We start from the raw sequence: 22,521 nt of genomic DNA, 5'->3' as shown, positions 1-22,521 counted from the left end.
GCGGATGCTATCATGAATCTCGTAATATTCTGAGGACGGACCTCCCTGGTCATCTCTAAGACTCTGTGCTCCCAATGTAGGGGGCCTGGGTTTGATCCCTGGTCAGGGAACTAGATCCCACTTGCCACAACTAAAAGTTCACATGCTGCAACTAAGACCCAGCACAGTCAAATAAATAAACAAATATTAAAAATAATATCATGAGGAAAAGTCTTCTAGTGAGATTTAGACACACATCTAAGTTTAAGGAAACAATAGAAAAGTTTACTTACTGATGACTGGTCTGATAGAGAGGATTTTTCAAACTCTGGAAGGCTTGAGATGATTGTAGTTCTATTGCCTCTTTTAGTAGCTACGAGTTCTATTGATAAACCATCTCCTATAATATGCCAGCTTTTTATAGCCAACTTAAAAGAGAAAGATATGGAAGCAATTATTGCAGCACTCGCATAAAATCTCTAAATGTGATTTAGAATAACAACAGATTTTTCTTTTCTTACCTCAATTGGATTGCTGTTTATAATGGCAAATAAAATATTACTTGCTTCTGTCGCACTCAGTATACCAAAATCTATGAAACGTTCTTCTATTTTGGGGGGTAATACAAAGTACTGGAAAGACAGAAAAGAACTAGATTAGATGTAAAGTAACACTTATGTAACAGTAACACTTGAAGAAAAAGTAACTATATTAAGGTACACTAAGGTTCCTACATTTTATGTAAATGTACACATACATAATACATAATTAAGAACTTTGTATAATGGAGGTGAGATTAAGTGGAGCCCTGGAGATTTAGGCAAAAAGTCCCCAGTCTCAGCAAACTTCACGCGTTCATGAAAGCAGCTACAAGCCAGTAATCATTTAAGCAGAAGAAATGCAGAAGGAGTGTCAGTGGTACAATACCAAAGGTCCCTCTGATTCTCAAGTTCTTATTGATGATAGGTTTTTGGAGGACCACACTTCTATCTTTTTGCTTTCATCTTTTACATCTTTCTATCAGTTTTCTTTCTTTCCCAAACTTCTTTCATGGATTACCCTAACGACAGCTTTGTTTGGACTCCCCCGCCCCCCGGCTTATTTTCTGTATTAGAAAGACTTCTGTTTCCTTCCCTGCTGTTATTTAGATGACTGTCCCATGTGTCTTTCTACCAAATTGCCTCTTTCTTTCTGATTCTTCTCTTCAGTCTTGGGTTTTCAGTTTTGGTCACCTCTTCCTACATAGTTCCCTTTTCATTTGCCCTGTAGTTATTAAAAAAATTTTTTTTTGCTTATTATGTTTCTTCTGCTTAGTTTTTAGCTTGCCAATGACTGTAACAATTTAAAAGCAAAATCAAGAGGAGTGGACCTGATCTAAACAGAACTGTAGCTAGAGAAGTCAACTGTGTCATGAGGAGATATGGCTGCTGGGAGGGTGAACATCTTGGAAGCACTGACTAAGGAGGAATTAGAACAACTTGATAAGTACAGAAAACAGCAAAATTTAAGTGTCTGCAACACAACTACTTAATAGTAGCTGAAAACAACAAAGATGTGGAGGGAGTTTAAATTTTAAAAGGTAGATAACATACTTACATCTAAAAAACCTGTATATACCCGCACAGGTAAGTGAAACTTAGAGGCATTGGTAATAAGTAAAATATTGTTATCTATGTGCATGGATGATGTGGATGGCATAAAAAATAGAGTAAAAATGTAGCCTGATCCATTTGGAAGAATTAAGACTGGTTTGCTGAAGTTGTGAACCTAGGAGATGATAGGAGAGAAAAAAAAACATATCAGTACCATTTGCTTGGTAGACTGGTAAAATCAAAAGAATGAGGGCTCAGAAACATACTTTAAACATTGTTTTGGCTTCTTCTGGTAGCAACACATCATGAATGAGGATCGCAAAGCTGAAAGTGTTAGTAAGGTAAATTGGCCTTTCCACAGGATCAGCAGGGCTGTCTCGAATGTGAAATAATGTTGCAGCGTGATCAAATCCCAAATAACTATTTGAAAAAAACAAAAACAAATCATTTTTATTTTCACATGTTAATTTATAATGCAAGTTCTTTAGCGGTGAGTAATAATTTACGTTTAGCAGTAAGGACTGTTGTTAGAGAATTAAGACTATAAATATTTTAGTGATTGACCATATGATTTAAAAGAAAATTTATTATAGTGTAATAAAAAGAGCTATTTGTCACTGCATTATATGTAACCAAACAATGACCATCAAGAATGTACTAACAAAAAAAAGTTTTAAGCTATTTAAAAAAAAAAAAATCATGTTTATCATTCAGTTGCAACCAGCTTTGTTAAAACAAGTCCCTACTAAGCTGGATATGAAACTATTACCGATTAAAGTAGAAAATGAACTACATATATTATTACCTGTTTGTAAAAAGCTATAATTTTAGAAAAGTGTTTAATGAGTTTATAAAGGAATAAAAATGATTTTGTTTCAAGTGACAATGTACTTTAATAAACAAGCCATAGCCATGTGCATGTTACAAAAATAATTACAGAAATGAAATGCTTCAAGTGATTTAAAAATCACAGATTCACTTTTCTATTGTATTATGGAATCATTAGGACTTCATTTAAGCCCAAATCATATCATCCCATTTACTTCTTTCTTCTAAAAGTGAAAAAAAAAAAAAAAAAAAGAATAAAATACAGAAGATTTTTCTCCTTTATGGTTGAAGTTTTTCTAATACTCATCCCATGGAGTTTATGTGAATTTGCCTACTACTTCTGCTAAACTCAGTAGGAAAACAGAATTTACTGATTAGTAAAAAGTTATAAAGTTTATTTAAAACAGAAACTCACCCATCTAAAACCTCTGCTTGATAAGGTATTTCAAGTTTAGAATAACTCTTTTCCTTTGCTTTCACAGTTATTTTCCCAGAAAACTGAGATGGTTTTTTTGCCTTTGATGCTGAAAGGAAGCACAGAAGATAATCTGTCAGCTTCCTCTACCACAGGGTTTACACAGAGGAGGATGAGAGTGACTTTGCGCGGACGGACTGAAATCTTAAAAAGAAGGTAACCTTTCAAACTGGCACACAGAATACAATGACAACATTTTAAGTCAAATATCACATTTTCCATTCAAAAATGGAAAGAGATTTCAATTTTCCTGTAATGGGATAAATAGGTAAGGAACTAGCAAGTGAACACCATTTAGGAGGGAAAACGCGATAATCTGAACTACTTCTCTATCACCATGAGCTTTGGCTTTAAGTACAACAGGGATTCTCAACCTTGGTGCTATGAACACTTCAGGCCAGGTAAACTCGCTGCTGGCGGGGTGCGGGGGCAGTGGGGTGGCTGTCCTGGGCACTGTGGGATGCTGGGCGGTGTCGTCAAGACAGCCCCTATCTGCGAGGCATCAGCTGTATTACCCAAAAGTGTCTGCAGATGTTGCCAAACGTCCCCAAACTGACAACTGCTGGTTCACAGCTGATTAAGAAATAACATTCCTTGTGTGGTCAGAGTCTTGCTATAAATACCAATAAAGTAGCCTGGTGCAAGAAATACCAAGAGTTATGAGACATATACTCTCCCTGCCATCATACTGTTCTCACAGATGAAGTTAAAACCTTTATAAATTTTGGATCACTTCTGATTTTCCTTCTGGAATTATAGAAATAGTCAGTTGGATCCAATCTGTGTACCCATTAGATGTTCCTTTCAAAGCAAATAAAGAAGCTGTTTATGTTTATCTCCTTTAAAGTACTTCAGGAACACTTCCACTGATGCGAAGAATTTTATATGTAGGTTCTGCAAATGTGTGTTATCCAACTTTAGCACGAAAAAGGAACAAAATAATGGTATGACATCTAGTATGTGGCTATGTACAGACAGTGTGAATTCAGATTTTTAAACCTCCCATTAAGCCCCATTTCTTTCTGCTGACTGTACAGCCATTTCTGGATGCTTATTTTTTTTGTATTTATTCAGACATAAGGCTGATAACAAGGGCCATAATTTAGGCATTTCATAGTACCTTATCAAGTTATATTTTAGCAAATGAAGTGGTCAAAGTGTCAAGAAAATTCAGTTAAAGATCATAAGGAATCATGACTTTATGAAACAAATGATTACATGGTAAGTCAACATTGCACAGTGAATATTCGCGGCACGTTCTGAAATTTTTTAATTAATTTGGCTGTGCTGTGGGGCTTGTGGAATCTTAGCTTCCCAACCAGGACTGAACCAGGGCTATGGCAGTGAAAGTGCTGAATCCTAACCACTGGACCGCCAGGGAATTCCCCCTGAACATTTTCAAAGTAAACATTTCTTGATTGATGATTTTCACAGGAATCTCAGTGGTAAAACCATTATATTGTAATCTAGGGATGGTGGTGGGGGAGGAGGGAGCAGATGGGAAGTGGAGGGATTTTTCCATGATAATAAAGACCACTTTTAAAGATGAGGGGGAAAGGAAAATGGGAGGAAACCTCTCCCCTCCCACCTTCACCTTTAGCTTCTTGAAAATGGGCCCTTGCAGAATAAATCTGCCAGTTTTTATAATAAATAAATAAATAAAAAGCACTTTTAAGAAATGTAGCACTTACTTTAAAAGATGCCTTCTCTTGTCTTTGTGCTAAATTTTACATAATTTCTTTAAGAAACACTTATTTTAGACTCTGATCTCAGAAGAGCCACCACTCCTGACATTCATTTATCTGAGTGGGAATAGTCAGCGGGCTGTCAACACAGGAGCTGGGGAAGGGTGAGGGAGAACCACAGAGCACAGCTGCCTTGCCCTGCTGTGTACCCTGGACTTCTTGGACTTATCAGACCTGTCTGTCCTCAGGGTCAGAAGCGATCATCGGTCACTCTCTTTCTCAGTAAGGGAAGACAAGGCACTTGCTGATACTGACACTGCTAACTGGTGGTCATGGCTGGTGTCTCGGCAGCACAGAAGACCACTCATCACACGTTGGGAAACATCCGTGCCATCAAGCCTTCTGCGATACTGGTTATTTTTGGCAGCTGGTTTATGAAAGCGTGCCGTGTGTACAATCTCAGTTTCTTCAGGAGCTTTCTCTGAGCTCGTGGGATGAGTGCTGTCTTGGCAGCCAAGTGTTCAGCTGCTCCAGACCCTCTATGTGAGAGGAGCGAGCGCAGACGCCTCACAGACACTGGGCCACACTCAGAGGGTCCGCAGCGGCCGAACATTCTCTCCTGATGAGGAGCTTAGCTGTAAAATGTGGATTATGAGCAAAGATGGCTTTATCATGAGGCCAAAGCTTACGCTTCAGGGCTCCTCACCTGGATAGGCCAATACAAGAAAAGCCCCATTTGGAGTTTCAGCTTTCATTAAATTTAATCACACATTTAGACAGCCATTAAGTTACTACTCAAGACATTTTATGATAGCAAATGCAGTACATCTTCTAACTAAGTAGGCAAAACTGAATAAAAACATGCTATTAAAACAAGCTAAAGTCTGAGTTAACATTTCAAAAGTCAAAATACACAATATACATGCTTGAAATAACTGTTATCTAACTTGACAATTCTATGATAAAGGCTGTCACTTTAGTTTAGATAGGACTGCTTGCCTTGTTTATAAAAGACAAAATATGGAAATGTTACAGAAAATACTTATTTTCTGCTCTAAAATTCAAACATGCTTCTGAAATTCAAATATGTATCACTGAATTACAAAAATTAATGATTTCATAATTAAGACAAAGCTTAATAGATATGTATATGAAAGAGCCTAGATTAACAAAAATTTAATTGCAATCCTAATGTATTTTCTAATACTAATTCAGGCTTATGAAATTATAATATTTGCTTTCAAGAATCAATCAAATGAGAGTTCATGATGGTTTACAAGAAAAACCAATCTGACCAGTATTACAAAATCTAACTGGAAAAGGGTCTGGGGTTTTTATATTAAGATGTCAACACAGATGTTGTCTAAGTTATCAAAATAAGACCACTCTATTAGAAAAAGTTGAATACTTACCATCAAAACTAATACTTGCTACCTTGGTATATTTACTTTCTGAAGCTTTTAATGTAATTGGTTTAAAGTGTACCGTGATAGCATCATTTTGTGGTGTAGGTCGAACACTCTGCAAAGAGAAAATTTTACACTGCATTATTTTAGTCTAGTGGTCCAGTTTATACTGAAAAGTGTACTGAAAAAGTAAAGCAGAATCAAAATCTGAAAAGTTTAAGTGGTCGCTTTAAATGGAATAGGCTAAACTGATAAAATCTCAACTTCATTAGACAGTCTTTATGAAATAAAATGATGACCAGAAGGAAAAATGTGTGATAAATGAGTATTAAAAAGTCTAAAGTCAAACTAGTGCAATGAGTATAAATACATAATAAAGAAAAAAGGTATTTTTTTTCCTAAATGAATGTCTAATTCACATCTAAGAAAAGAGGACCTTCAGGGTTTACAACAGGGGCTGTGGGGCTGAATGGTGAAGGGGATGGCAGGAATGTGCAACCTATAACAGGTCAGAATGCTTTCAACTTAAAAGAGCTTTCTATTTAAAAAGCTAGGCTTCCCAAGTGGCTCAGTGGTAAAGAATCTGCTTGCCAATGCAGGAGATCCAAGAGACGCAGGTTCAATCCCTGGGTCAGGAAGATTCCCTGTGGTTTGCAAAAGAGCTGGCGATGACTTAGTGACTAAACAACAAACGTGCCTGAAGAGAAAGAAGGACAGTCCTTTAAAGGCACAAGAAGCATCGTAGGAGAGTGAGAGGAAATGCTGTCTCTTGCACCATGTTTCAATCACAGGAAACAAAGTTGGCTACCTACAGAGAGATGACAGATACTGCTTCTTAGTTCCAGTTAGCAGGGAACCGCCCCTCCCCGTTGCTGGTTAGTGACTCAGCTGTCAGGGTGTCTTTACTGGGCCTGGGATGATGGTCCTCAGGAGGACCCTGTGGTTTTCTGTGCTGGAAATTCTAATTGCCTTAGCTCTTGGCTGCAGGCTCTCCCAGCATTTTATCTCTTTATCTTTCTCCTTCTTTGAGAACTCTTACTTTGCTTCTGAATCTCTAATGGGGAGATGGAGGGGCTGACGGGTTCATATCAATATATTTGCTATCGATAATCTGCTGTTACTAGCAGTTATTTAAAGTATGAATCTTCCTTCCTTGAAGGGTATGCATGTGTATATGTAGTGATATGTATTTTTAACAGTAAAACAAAGCAGCCTGACTATAAGATAACTGGAGAAAGTTCATTTGGTTACATCAAACTATGCTACCATATTTTTTCTGAAGGAAAGGAAAGCAGTACAGAAACCCAGAGTGATGAGTTCAGAACAAAAGGATTTTAACTATTAACCAGCAGTGTAAATTTCTGTAAGCTGCAATTTTCTCTGGGCCATGTCTCTTCCACCTGTAAAATTGCAGGGGACTGGATTAGTTGTTTTCTAAGTTTCCATCAGGGGCTTCCCCGGTGGCTCAGTGGTAAAGAATCCACCTGCCAATGTAGATGCGAGTTCAATTCCTGGGTCAGGAATATACCCTGGAGAAGAAAAGGACAACCCACTCCAGTATTCTTGCCTGAGAAATCCGTGCCGGGCTACAGTCCACTGGGTCGCAAGAGAGTTGGACATGACTTATCAACTAAACAACAACAATAAAGTTTCCATCTATCTAAAAAATGTGATTCTATTAATTTTGCTGTTTTTCTTCAAGCCAGCCATATTTATCCTGAGGTCAGGATTTATTTTGAGAGACGATCATGTAAAGCTTTGCAGTTTACAGAGGACACATTTGATCCCTAATTCTTTCACTTGCTCTGTTGACTGTGATACAGCAGCGATGGAACCTTGACCATTTTCAAACACGCTCAAAGACTGTGAGCTGCGGTTCATCAGTAATAAGCACGAGTCTATGCCAGAAACAGCTAAGCAATAGTATTTCTTACCATATAGTCACTGTTGAGTAGTAAGAACTTAGTTGATGGAAAAAAATGTTTTTCTTATATGAAACACACTTTAAGACTTTCCTTACCAGAGGAAAAGTTTATGTCCATGTTATTAATATTACCTTAAAATAACAGTCATGTTATTTTACCAATAGTAGTATTACTAATAGTAATATTATTTACACTAATAATAAAATAATATTCAATTCACTCACGTTTTATACACATGGTCTAAAGTGCTCACTTACTACCATTAAAAGAAAAAAATATCCCAATCAATTAAAACCCATTTTCCAAGGAAATAAAAACAAAGCAAAATAAACGAAAGACTTAAACAGTTGGCTTATTCTGGTGGCTTTAAATGAAAAGTAATAAATAATCAGAAACTTGTAATAAGCATATTTATACTAACAATATATTTCAGCATCAGTCACTAACTGTTGTTTACTTAAAGATAATTGAGAAGTGGAAAAAATGTGGCAAGATTCCCAGGAAAGGCAGCTTGCACAGGCTCTAAATATAGTTCCAGTCTTTCTCACGACATTCATACCCAACTATGCTCAGTAACTCTCAAGTGAGACACCAGGCCCAGGACATTCTGAAACGACTCAACTGCTTTAAGCAAGCAAAAAAAAAAAAAACCAAACAAAAAAACCTTCTGGTATACAGCGATTGTATTTTTAATAGTAGGTGCACAGATTTTCTAAGACTCATGTCAAGTTGACACAGGTAAAATTTAAGGACATCTGTGATCTCTTATTAATTAGCAAGGAAACTTCATACAAAGGTGTTTTAAGACATCTCAAGCAAACTTACTGCATTATTTATAAAGCATTAATGTTTTATAAATGTTGAGGAAAACTATATTTTCAAAGTTGCACTATAGACGAGCTGTGTCAGGAAGGCTTGAAGCTGGGTATCTTGCTCACTGATGGTGAGGAGCTTATATTAGGAGTTGCTTGCTTTAGTGTGTGTGTGTGGTCAGTCATGTCAGACTCTTTGTGACATCACGGACTGTAGCCCATCAGAATCCTCTGTCCATGGAATTCTCCAGGCAAGAATACTGGAGTGGGTTGCCATTTCCTTCTCCAGGGGATGTTCCCAACTGCATCTCCTGCACCGGCAGGTGGAATCTTTACCACTGTGCCACCTGGGAAGTAGTCTTATATCTTGAAAAATGAAGGGACAGTGAATTCCCTGGAGAGAGGGAGGCAGGGACCTTTATAACATGCACCAGTCTGTAGGTCTGGCATACTACGGAAAAACCTTGGGAAGCTCTCTTAATACTCAGTTTCCATGGCAGACGGGTTCATCCCCTGGTTGATAAGGCAAGAAGTCCAAGCTATCATCATCTCTCAAGTGGACCACTGCAATAGGTTTTTTTTTTTTTTTTTGCAATAGGTTTTTAACCTTCTTCAGTTCATTCTCTAAAAAGCAGTTACAGTGACTTTAATAACACATAGATCAAATGACATCACACCCTGGCTTAAAATTCTGTAATTTTCCATTGCTCTTATAGTAAAACCAAAACCCCTCCCAGGAGCCAGGGAAACCTTGTTCAACCCTCCAGCCCGTCTTTTACATCTAAGCCCAGTGAGTTTCAACATTCGCAGCTGCCCCTCAGGTCTTTGCACTTGCTCATCCCTGTGATGGAACACTTGTCCACCAGCTTTGCTTTCCTTACGGGTGCCTGCTTCTCACTCTTCAGTTATTACCTCAAATGTCAGCTCCTCAGAGACAGCTCTACCTAAACCAACTCCTTCCTCGACTTGCACGCCATTCGGTTTATTTCTCAGTTGAAAGTAATGTTGCCTATCTGTTTGTCTGTCTCCCAACTGAAAAAAATGAGCTCAGTAAGGGCAAGACCTTGGTTCTCTGAGTCCCTGCTGTATCCTCAGTACTCAGCACAGAAGCTGGCATATAGCTGATGCTTACAGAATATTTACTGAATGAGTGGATGAGTGAATGAATGAATGTGAAATAAATCTTCCATAACACAATCAAGAGTACAGGCTTCAGATGTTAGAAGAAAATACACATAGGTAGGCACAGATGTAGATCTAGGATAGGTACATAAACCAATAGGTTTTTAATAGGAATACTGAATATACAATTAAAATGATACAGTCATAAAAACTTGATTGATAAGTATACCTAATATACTTTCATGAAACTTTTGCATTCAATGTGCCAGCAAATTTGGAAAAGTCAGCAGTGGCCACAGGACTGGAAAAGATCAGTTTTCATTCCAATCCCAAAGAAAGGCAATGCCAAAGAATGCTCAAACTACCACACAATTGCACTCATCTCACACTCTAGTAAAGTAATCCTCAAAATTCTCCAAGCCAGGCTTCCACAGTACGTGAACCATGAACTTCCAGATGTCCAAGCCGGTTTTAGAAAAGGCAGAGGAACCAGAGATCAAATTGCCAACATCTGTTGGATCATCAAAAATAGAGTTCCAAAAAAACATCTACTTCTGCTTTATTGACTACGTCAAAGCCTTTGACTGTGTGGATCACAACAAACTGGAAAATTCTTAGAGATGGGAATACCAGACCACCTGACCTGCCTCCTGAGAAATCTGTATGCAGGTCAAGAAGCAACAGTTAGAACTGGACATGGAACAACAGACTGGTTCCAAATAGGGAAAGGAATACATCAAGGCTGTATATTGTCACCCTGCTTATTTAACTTATATGCAGAGCATATCATGTGAAATGCCGGGCTGGATGAAGCACAAGCTGGAATCAAGACTGCCGGGAGAAATATCAATAACCTCAGATACGCAGATGATACCACCCTTACGGCAGAAAGCAAAGAAGAACTAAAGAGCCTCTTGATGAAAGTGAAAGAGAGGAGTTAAAAAGTAGGCTTAAAACTCAACATTCAGAAAACTAAGATCATGGTATCTAGTCTCATCGCTTTATGGCAAATAGATGGGGAAACAATGGAAACAGTGACAGACTTTCTTTTTTGGGGCTCCAAAATCACTGCAGATGGTGACTGCAGCCATGACATGAAAAGACGCTTGCTCCCTGGAAGAAAAGTTATGACCAACCTAGACAGCATATTAAAAAGCAGACATTACTTTGCCAACAAAGGTCCGTCTAGTCAAAGCTATGGTTTTTCCAGTAGTCATGGACGGATGTGAGAGTTGGACCATAAAGAAAGCTGAAAGCCAAAAAATTGATGCTTTTGAACTGTGTTGTTGGAGAAGACTTCTGAGAATCCTTGGACTGCAAGGAGATCCAACTAGTGAATCCTAAAGGAAATCAGTCCTGAATATTCATTGGAAGGACTGATGCTGAAGCTAAAACTCCAATAGTTTGGCCACCTGATGCGAAAACTGACTCACTGGAAGAGAACCAGATGCTGGGAAAGATTGAAGGCAGGAAGAGAAGGGGACGACAGAGGATGAGATGGTTGGATGGCATCACCGACTCAATGGACATGAGTTTGAGCAAGCTTTGGGAGTTTGTGACGGACAGGGAAGCCTGCTGCAGTCCATGGGGTCCCAAAGAGTCGGACACGACTGAGTGAACTGAACTTTTGCATTTTATATAGCTGAATTTAGTTACTTTAAAAGGTCTGACTCATTTTCCCTATTTGGAAAAGAAGGACCTGTGTACTTTACAGGAGAGTTACATCAAATAAGATAATCCATGTAAAGAACTTAGCATAAAGCCTAACTCATGGTATGAGCAAAAATGTTCACTTACAATGTATTCTAAAATCCTTAATAAAAGAGAAAAATAGGAACATGGGCCTATTTATACTTATATTTAATTACTATAAATGAATTAAATAGTAAGTTTTTTTTAATTCACATTCTTAGAATTGATTTCATTTTTCTAGAAAATGTTTATTGAAAAAGACATTTGGGTCCATTCATTGTATGTAAAAAGTTAGACCAGAATGTGTGGGTTAAGAAAAGGCACTTTCCCAATAAATGTCTGAAGTGAAATGAAATTCACTGAGTTGTGTCCCACTCTTTGTGACCCCATGGACTGTAGCCAGCCAGGCTCCTCTGTCCATGGAATTCTCCAGGCAAGAATACTGCATCTGGATCTCCTGCATTGCAGGCAGATTCTTTTACCATTTGAGCCACCAGGGAAGCCCCCAAGTCTTCCTTGGGGAGACAGGACTTCAGATCTGAAATCTGCCCAACAAGCATGAGAGCTCCTGCCCTGTGCGAGACAATCCACAGGATCAAAGAAACTAGTAAGAAACAAACAGCAGGCAGCACACACACAAAATGGTAACAACTATCTGATGTCTCAAACTGAGGCAGCAGCAGGCCATCCACCCACAGCCAAGAGTCTGACCTATAGGCATGTGCACGACCGACTTGAAAGGGGCATCCTAGAACGAAGCCAGACGGTGTGTTTCAGGAGGCTGTGCAGAGGGCATGCGGGCAGGAAAGGGAGGTGTGCGCCCATCATCACGCATGCGGTAACTGTGCTCCTTGCTGCCAGTCGGGCTCCAGGAGAAACTCTGGACCAGGAAGTTCAGAGAACAAAAGCAGGCTGTAGCCAAGGCAACCTGGAGAGACTGAGCAGGAGTCACATCCCATGACGAAGGAAACTCTGATGCACTAAACTAGAAAAGTCTGAGCAAAGAGAATCCAACTCCAAGTATACAGTGAGATTCTGAGATGTTATAATAGAGCGGTGAGTCTTAGGCCTTTTCATTTCACTGGTAAAATCTGAAATGTGTATCTGCGTGTGTGTGTGTGTAAGGAAGTCTAACTTCTTATTTTTGCAAATGTGAGGATGTTGGGGATGAGGGGAAAAAGGAGAAATTCCTACTCTCTTCTACCTTTATTCATAAAACAAAGGGTAGTTTAATGTTGAACCAAAAAATAACAAAACCAAAGGTTGGTCCTCTGAAAGGGTCAACAAAACTGAAAAACCTTTCGCAAGACTGACTGAAAATTTTTTTTTAAACAGAGAGGAGACTACAATTGCTAAAATCAAGAATGGAAGATGGGCCATTACCTCACAGAAAATAAAAGTATTGTAAGTAAACACTGAACAATGGTATGCCAACAAATTAGCTAACTTAGATGAAATGAAAAAATTCCTAGAAAGAAGATACTGAAACTGGCTCCAGAAGAAACAGAAAATCTGAATAGGCCTACAGCAAGTAAAGAGATTGAATTAATAATTTTAAAATGTCCCATGAACAAAAGTTTAGGTCCAGATGAGTTCACTGGTGAATCCTACCAAACATTTAAAGAAGAATTAACACCAATCCTTTGCAAACTCTCCCCAAAAATGGAAGAGGAAAAAATACTTTCCCACTCATTCTATTAAAAAACAAAACTCCAAACAATTCTCCCCAACTATGTATTACCTTTATTTATAGAACAACAAATATTTTAATGTCAAAGAAGCAAGTATATTATCTCAGAATGGTCCTTATCCAGAGAGAGTGTTTATAACTTCATGTTAATTATGTTAACATACACACACTCATATTTTTATAAACATTTACATTGTCATTTTTCTATAGACTCGTGCAAACTTCAATACAGATTAAAGAGCCAAAGACAATCCCTAACCCCTCAATACAACAACAACAGTCAGCATTATGTTTGTTTGTTTTTTAAAGAAAAATACATTATCAGGGTGGCAGGGTCAAAGGAGCTGTTCCTTGTCATCTAAAGAAAGATCCCGGGCCCTTGAAGACCTCCCTGAGGAGCAGGGGAATGACCCCCAGTATACTTAGCAGGTCTAACACTGGAGTGGTAGGAACCTCAGGCTGCGGTAGTTTTATCTCCACTGCATCCCAGGGGAAGCTCTTTACAGACTCCATTCTCCTAACTCACTCCCAATTCTCCTACCAAGCAGGAAGAAATACTAGGTCATATGTCTGATAGGACACTGCTTAATCTACAACTCTCCCAGTAAGCAAGGTCACTGTGCATTAAAATGTGGCTGCCTGGGGTGACCATGTCTTCCATTATTTGGGGATTGTATACCTTCTTCTCCTTGGTCTCTACTCCACCAGTTGGTGCAAAATTCTGGGTTTGGGTGGAAATGGACAATGGTTTCTAGGTCTCCAGGCCCATCTGATCTATCTCACTTTTATCAGAGTTCTCTGAACATAGGTTTTCTGACACCAGCACAGTTATAATAAAAATACACTGCTTTCCTTTTCCATTATTCTCTGTGTAACTTGGGGACCTCACCTCTATGACCAGGAGGTGAGGTCACAGACTAAAGCAAAATCTGGATACTCAAGCTCCCTCAAACCATTGCATGGCACTCCAATTCCACTACAAGGCATCAAAGTCACTTGTTCCATGTGTATGCCTGAGACAGTGAGAGGACCGTAGTTTCAGCGTGCTACTGAGGATAACTATGGCAGATGCTGGTTAGAAGGGGCCCCTGTGTCACAGGTTAACAGCACTCGACCACTACCTATCACATCTCTCTGCTTCCTGATTTCTCCTTCCAACTCATCTGAATCTTATATCTCTTTTTTAGTTAACTATACCTTAAGTCTAACAACCTGTTTTTCTTTATACACAGCACACAGATCCTAGGATTCATCAGAATCCACAGGCCTAAATCAGAACCTCATGAACTCCAGTTGAGAGTCCTTGGAGAAGACTGTTCACATGCCCTTCTCATCCTTAAAATCTGATCAGACAGGCAGGCAAGTTTCCTATACTATATTTTGAACCAAAGTGGCACCAGGTCACCACAAAACAGATATCCTTTAGAGCAGGAGTTTATTTTATAACTTTGTCATAAGTTTAAAAACAAAGAATATATAAATTAGGAAACAATATAAGCAAAAACTTACAGTTATTGGCACATCTTTTGTTCCTGAATTTAATAAATGAAGATTTAAAACTTTTGGTAGATCTGTTAAAATTGAGGAAAAGAAACATTTCTTAAAGTGGTATGTTTTCTATAGCAAGTTATAATCTTTCTCTTATATCAGTTTAAATATATTTTAGAATGTGAAGTAGAATGACAATCACATTTATAAAAAGAATGTGACAATCACATTCCTAGACAGGAACTGCCTAACTTTTAAGGACAGTGAGTACTATAAGAACTAAACAATCAGATCAAAAAACAAACTTTTTCAGTGAAAATGACATCACCAATCTTTTAGTTTTCCAGCAAAGCAGAATGAAGCAATTCAATAAAGTACAATATGAAATTATTATATTAAAACCAAATCTAACCTTCAAGAATGAGTCTTCAATCCTAAACAACCAAATTTCAATTACATATGGCCCCACAGAAGGAAGCCTGTACTACATGCCTTCTTTTTTTCTTTTAACAAATCCTCTGGTTATTTTCAATTTTAGAATTTGAATTCTTTCTCTGACCTCAGGGACTGATTTCTAACATTACATTATTATAATGCAACTGAATTAATCCATATCTAAACAAAAATTCAGAAGTAAATCTTTTTATTTCCTTTATTTTACAATTAAATGATTTAGCATAATTAAATAGGTGAGAAACTGGATTAAGAAACTACTTTCTGCCTCAATCTTCCATTTAGAAGACTTAAGTTATCCATGACACTGCTTTCCCGTCTGGTAAGCAATGGCATCCCTCAGAAGAATGGAATGTAAACTAAGGGTTCTGACTTCCCAGAAGCAGACTTCTACAAGATCATGTAATAGGCTGAGAAATAACTTTCAAAGCTGAACTAATCACAGAGGAATTAAAGGAGAGCCACTTAGTAAGGAATATAGGGATCTTTAAAAAAGGCTTATAATGACATTCTTTTTTTTTTTTTTACCTTGTGTTCGCAGTGTACCAAAATCTAACATTTCAGTTGAGGAATAAATTCCAGGAGCTTGGAAAAAAGAAGAGTAAACAATTATATTTCATTTTGCCAGAGTAAGATGTGCTGAAGACAAACTACGCTCCTTCAGTTGTTCACTCACCTGTTGTAACTTCCACTTCAACCGGAAGGATGATAAACTCTGTGCTGTCTGAAGCATTTGTCTTTATTCTTATGAAAGCTGTGTGATTATCTGCTTCTCTAGATGAAAAACTGGCTCTCATCACTCCCTTGGTTTCATAAGGAGGAATTTCCTGACAAGTTAACAGACCAGAATGTAGCAAAACCACTACAGTTTACTGAATAAGATGACATCACCTAAAAGATGCATTATTATTTTATATAGAAAAAAATACTGCCAATTAAACAAACACATTCATTTCACTGATTATACTGCATAGTCCAATTTTGGAGGATGTTAAATGATAAAAACGTGTGTATCTTAAAATTGATGAAATTTGGTATATAAAATTGAGCAAAACAAAAAAGAGATAAAATTAAATGAAAAAAACTGTCAGCTGCAAAGTCATCATTAAAAGGTAGAGTCCAATTTTTTGCTGTATCGGTGTGCTTGTTTAGAGGATTTCAGTCCAAATCCTCTAAACAATAAACACATCACCATCAAACAGAAACTGATTTTCCAGAAGTTCACAGGATTCTTTTTAAATGATAACTAAGGGAACACAGACTTGGCTCTCCTTCAGTTTAAAACCTAACAGAACAAGCTTCCCAAGCAAATCCACAGTTCAACAAATGTGTTCAGTAAGGCTCTTAGCATGTAAAGTAGCACAGCTTTTTAGGTTCATAAAAATGTACATATACATTAGAAGGAAGAGTCACTGGAAAAAAAGATTTTTTTTTTTTTGAGGTATAAATCTTTTCCTGGTTTTATAATAAACTGGCTTCACTGGGCAGAGTTCCAGAGTTTCTCTGTACACACCTTTTGGCCTATTTTAGGAAATCCCTGTGGTTCAGAATGTACTGGTCTTCATTTGCCTCTATTCTCTTAACTTTTTAGACTCAAAGTAGAAAAGAGGTGACTGGAACCCTCTCGGGGCCATGAAAGATGGCTCACCCACATCCCCATCTCTGGGAGCTGACTTGGTCTCTGGGGTTTGCTCATGTACGCTGAAACAGGCTGGGGGTGAGGTCAAGGCCAACTCCCTTCTCTAGGCCAATCTCACTCTAGATTTGTAGGAATAAGAATCACTATGTTTTCTTGTAGCTGCTAAGAATAAGAAAACAATTTTCCATGTCTGCTACATTACAGTTCTTAACTAGAAATCTGAATTCTCTAATGTTTATTAGAATCCACTTCAGCGTGTGTGCCAAGTCACCTCAGTCCTGTCCAACTCTTTGCGACTCTATACACTGTATCCACCAGGCTCCTCTGTCCATGGGATTCTCCAGGCAAAAATACTGGAGTGAGTTGCCAAGTCCTCCTCCAGGGGATTTTCCCAACCCAGGGATTGAACCTGCGCTTCTTATGTCCCCTGCGTTAGCAGGCGGGTTCTTTACCACTAGCGCCACCTGGGAAGCCCATCACAGTACATTCTTGGTTCTTCTATTTAGAACTATAACACAAATTTAATACCTTATAATTAATTCTATAAAGCATTGCTTTATACACAATTTCTCCCAAAGTCTTTTCAAGCAAAATCATAATTTCAAGTCAAAACACTTTTGTGAAAGGATATAAAAAGGCTGTCCATTACATACCTTTCTACCAGCTAGAGTGTTTCTAAGTCTCAGGAGTTAACTTAGTCACTGACAATTTGGTTTCTAAATGTTCAAGCTAACATTCTAAAAAATGTCCCCGCATATCCCTTCCTTCCCTGGTTGAGACTGGTCAGATGACAGAATCAAGAGGTGATGTGTTTTTAAATTAACAGAGCAATTAACAAAGAAACTTTGATCTTCAGAACTTATTCATGTGGTCAAGTCTACGTGTCTTCAATTATGGATAAGCAGTGATTTTAGTGACAAGCACTGCATATTCTATGCCTTTCCCTTCTCTGATTAAAGCTGAGTAGACAACATTAAAGAATGAAAACAATCCTCCTATGGCAGGAACCTTTACAAATTAGGTAACGGCTACATATTCATTAATCTTGTTAATATTTGCTAATATTCTCCAAGAGAAAGTGGTTCTCTCACCACTTACACAAACTACTGATACATCTTCAACAGCATTAAATGTGGATGTATTGAGAGATCACCTAAGAACTTAGTTTCTAAGTCATCACAAGGGCCTATGTTCCCTCTGCAAACGCCATCTCTGCCATCAACAATAAGTTTGAATGTTCAATTATGTACCTTCAAAAATACCATGAATCGCTTCCACAGGTTTGTTTTTTTTTTTTTCAGTTTTAGTGTAAAGCATATTATGAACGATTAGATTCAGAGACAGCTTTACCAATATTGTTCTGTAGAAGAATAGTTAAAATCTCTTCCTTTCCACACAGGGGGTTAAAGGTTCCACCAGTTTTGTTCACTACTCTTTCCAAAAATTATTAATACCACTCTACTACCCTCTCAGTCTATCCAGTTTTCAAATATATTTGATATGCATTTAATGTTAAGACAGTAATTATGGAAACATCATCCATATTTCTTTGGGTGATGAGAAGTGTTTTCTGGTGTATGTAAGGAAGTAACTGGTTTCGAGTGATGGCACATGAGAGGACATGTCTGCACTCACCCACAGTTTCCTGGTGCCTCCCTGCTGCCCTGTGGGAAGTTCAAGGTGAAGGTCTCCTCCACTAGAGTACATTTCTACAACCTGAGACAGAAGAGTACACGACAGTTAAGTTAAAATCATATTCTCGATGCAAGTGATTTGCTATTATGTAGAAATGTTTGATGCCTTAATTGCGTCTATCAGAAAAAATTTAAAAGATGTTTATAGATACAAAGGATGAGTATTGGTAGGATAAGTATGGTGTCACATCACCAGAGGCAGTGCCCATATGTATAAGCAATGGTGCAATATTTAATTAAACAGGTAACTTTGAAATATCAAACTCAGAAATAGTATAGCTGTTTCAGACTGGATTTTAGAAAATCCATCTGGAGGACATATATTTTTGTATTTTCCTAAGGAAACAGTTCCAGGAAAGGATCAAATTTTAGAAACATACATTTTGTATTTCTTATAGTAATACAAGTTCTTCTTTATTCACACATCTACAACAAGATCCAGTAGCAGATCTAATAACTACTGTAACTGTTGACACGTGCTCAGTCGTTTAGTCGTGTCTGACTCTGTGACGACATGGACTGCAGCCTACCTGCCAGGCTCCTCTGTCCATGGTATTTTCCAGGCAAGAACACTGGAGTGGGTTGTCATTTCCTACTCCAGGGTATACTCCCCACCCAGGGATTGAACCCATGTCTCCTGCATTGGCAGGCAGATTGTTTACCACCAAGCCACCTGGGAAATCCTAATTGCGACATAGTGAAGAGCATATCATATTGATAGGCAACAGTATCAATGCAGGATGAAAATATCTGATGTCTTCTGGGAACAAAATCACAGGTACTATTAATATCTCTGTGGCTTGTACCTACACCCATTTTCTTTTTTAAGCTAATAATCTCTTTAAATTTTTTTTCTTTTTACAGTGTTGCATCGGTTTCTGCCACACAACAATGCAAATCAGCCATAACTATACATATTTTTAAAAAACAGCTGTAGTGAGGTATGATTAATGTACAATAACACTCTACATTTTGAAAGTGTATGACGAGATAGATTCTGACATGTACGTGAAGATGGAATGAAGTTACCATCACAATTATTATATTAAATAAACCCTTTGCCTCCCAAAGCTTCCTCACACCCTCTACAATCCACCTGCCACTCTATGTCCTTTCCCATCCCCAGGCACCACTGAGCTGCTCTTGGCCACTCAAAATTAGTCTGTGTTTTATAGCACTTTATATAAATGGGAGCATACAGTGTATACTCTTATGTCTGGTTGCTTTTATTCAGCGTAATTAACTTGAGATCCACTATATTGTTTTTTTACTAACAGTTCATTTCTTTTTTGATTTTATGGATATGCCACAATTCTAGATCCATTCACTTGCTGATGAACATCTGGGTTGTTTCCAGTTTTTTGGTCATTACAGATAAAGCTATTATGAACACCACATTTTTGTGTGGACATCTGCTTTTCTTTCTCTTGGGTAAACAGCAAGGAACAGAAGGGTCATATACCTCTTTGCCCATATAAAGAAAAGGAGACTTTTCTTCAAAGGAAGGTTATCCTACCTCTTAAAAATAAATATATTTAATTAAACACAAATCTGGGGTGAAGAATGAGAATGGGTAGAAAACCTCTATTTGTCTTTATCACAAACCAGGAGTACATAAAAAAGGACAAAGCAGGAGAAATAGCAATACTTTAGTATACGCTTAGAGGCTTTTGTGTTTGGTGTGTGGTGTTGTTACAGTAATGAATTTACCCAAGACTAAGGAGCTATGATCTTGTCTGCATATTATTACTTGCCTTCCAATGTATTACTGTTCCCCTTCAGTACTGACTGTGCTAACAGGAACAGCACCTTAACTGATGGGGTGACTTATAGGACTTTTTCTGTAAAACCAGAAAATACCATGTGTTATTTCATTTAGAAATCTCCCAAGGTATTAAGGAAACAAGCCTAACAATGTTTGAAAACAAGTTTAAAAGGTTGAGTCCTGACAAGAGGGAAGGGAATATGGAAATGGGGACAGATAAAGGCTAAATATTAAAATCAAAGGGAAGATAACATTAAAACTAGAACAACAGGCTCCTGATTTTCAGTCCACTGCTAGTTATTTCTAATTTAATAAAGTTTAGGGGAAAAAGGATGCCAGTGATACATACAAACGATAATTTATGTAAAAAAAAAAAAAAATCCCACGAGGAACGCTAACTTCAGCGTGCCCCCGTACCTGTACACAAGTACACAGAGAAAGGCCTGAGGAGACACTCCGAGATTACACGGAGGCTATCAGTGAGGAAGGGCTTCGGGCAGGAGCTGTGCTAACACAACAGTTATCAGTTACATGTGGTTATTTACATTTAAATCAACTGATATAAAGTAAAACTGAAGGTTCAGGCCCTCAGCCACCCTAGCCACAAGTTCACGTGCTCACCAGCCCGTGTGGCTGGTGTACTGGACAGAGCAGACACAGAACTCTCCCACAGCACCAGAAAGTTCTGCTGGACAGTACTGTCTGCTGGACAGGACTGGAAGGCAGCAAGTTCAAGGGGACTTCTGCCTCACACGTTAGAACTGTTAACAGTTTTTAGTGAGAACATACTCGTGTGTTAGTGTTATATAAAGAACAAATGAGGTGTAATTTCTTGCTTTACAACATTTTCTTAAATTTGAGGACAAGTTCATGTCACATAGGACTATCAGGTTAAGAGTGTCTACCACACAACCTTCCAGTTATAGAAGCAATTAAGCCATGGGAATGTGACAGACAGGACAGTGACTGTAGTTAACAACAACACTATAACCACACATTTGAAAGTTACTAAAAAGCAGATCTTAAAATTTCTCAGCATAAGAAAAAAATTTTTGTAATTATGTGTGGTGATGTTGCTAATGAGACTTACTGTGGTGATCATTCTATGATATATACAGATACTGAATCACTATGTTGTACACCTGAAATTAACACAATGTTATATGGCAATTACACCTTAAGTAAACAGTGTCCATCAGGAAGGGACTTGGATTTTTTCTCTCAAAAACAAACAAACAAAAAAAAAACTGCCTTCCAGAGACAATCTATTTGTTCTTTTTTTTTTTGACAGGACCCTGCGGCATGTGGGATCTTAGTTCCCAGACCAGGGATCGAACCAGTGCTCCTGCATTGGAAGCTGAGTCTCAACCACTGAACTGCCAGGGAGATCTCAACCTACTGGTTCTGAGAGAGCAACCCCAGCTTTCCATTTGCTCTCCCGTGTGTTGATGAAAAGTGCAAAATAAATGGGGGGAAAAAAATGTGCACTGTGATAAATCCTGAACTGAAATGACAAATGACTGGAAAACGACTAGACAAGCCAAAGAAAAAAAATTCAATATTGAATTCAGAGATAGTTGTTCTCGATGGGAGTCTGATGACTCAAAAGGTTGAGGAGCAAAGACACAGACTGTAAGGCTACTTAAGTATTACAACTAGGCTGGCCAGCATCTGCTGAGTTTGTAACCTCCATCTCTCCCAGCAGAAAGCAAGACCCTCAGTCCGCCGTGGGGCAACCATGTAGGGGGTGCATCCCTGGGGCTCTGTAACACTGCTGCTGCAGCTGTGTGTGGCAGCTCACACAGCAGGGCCTGAGAGAACGAGAGGACGATTCTTATTTCTTGGACTCAAAAACAGTCAAGAAAAGAAAGCAGCAAGAATTTACGAGGTTTCTGTATAGTTTTGCGATAAAAGTTAGCTGAAACAGGGAAAGCACACCATTCCCCAAAGCAGCAAAAGGATGTAAATGAAGACTGATGATGGAGAGGAGCTCTCTCTCACTCATAAAAGCAGGAGACAAGGCACTTTCCTCTTTCATGATGAAGATACTCAGCTATATATAACCAGGATTTAGGGGGACTGTTTTTATCAATGGCTATCCTCACCCAGTGGCAGCTGAGTTTGCAGCGAACGCTTTCTTGCTACCTCAGCATACAATTCCCAGGCATTTCACAAACCCAGATCTGAATATCTCATTGTATTCTTCCTCGTTTTCCTCTTTACCGTTTATGAGCCTTTCTACCAGGGAGTGCTAGGTTGACAAAACCCACTTTCGT

At 38.3% G+C, this 22,521-nt stretch overlaps 1 protein-coding gene across 1 annotated transcript in view; it reads right to left on the bottom strand.

The window, feature by feature from the left end:
• TMEM131 (transmembrane protein 131) overlaps positions 1-22,521 on the bottom strand; it is a 169,167-nt gene that overhangs the window by 39,995 nt on the left and 106,651 nt on the right. Inside the window, exons 8-17 of the mRNA XM_061155969.1 lie at positions 18,422-18,502; positions 15,824-15,974; positions 15,676-15,732; positions 14,716-14,777; positions 5,972-6,080; positions 2,815-2,923; positions 1,838-1,991; positions 1,576-1,746; positions 501-611; positions 273-407 (exon numbers count right to left, since the gene is read on the bottom strand). Coding sequence (XP_061011952.1) covers positions 273-407; positions 501-611; positions 1,576-1,746; positions 1,838-1,991; positions 2,815-2,923; positions 5,972-6,080; positions 14,716-14,777; positions 15,676-15,732; positions 15,824-15,974; positions 18,422-18,502 — 1,140 coding nt within the window. The remainder of the gene's footprint in view (positions 1-272; positions 408-500; positions 612-1,575; positions 1,747-1,837; positions 1,992-2,814; positions 2,924-5,971; positions 6,081-14,715; positions 14,778-15,675; positions 15,733-15,823; positions 15,975-18,421; positions 18,503-22,521) is intronic.

Source organism: Dama dama, chromosome 11 (assembly GCF_033118175.1).
Source record: "Dama dama isolate Ldn47 chromosome 11, ASM3311817v1, whole genome shotgun sequence".
NCBI classification, from domain to species: Eukaryota; Metazoa; Chordata; class Mammalia; order Artiodactyla; family Cervidae; genus Dama; species Dama dama.
This window is presented reverse-complemented; position numbering and strand designations above follow the sequence as displayed.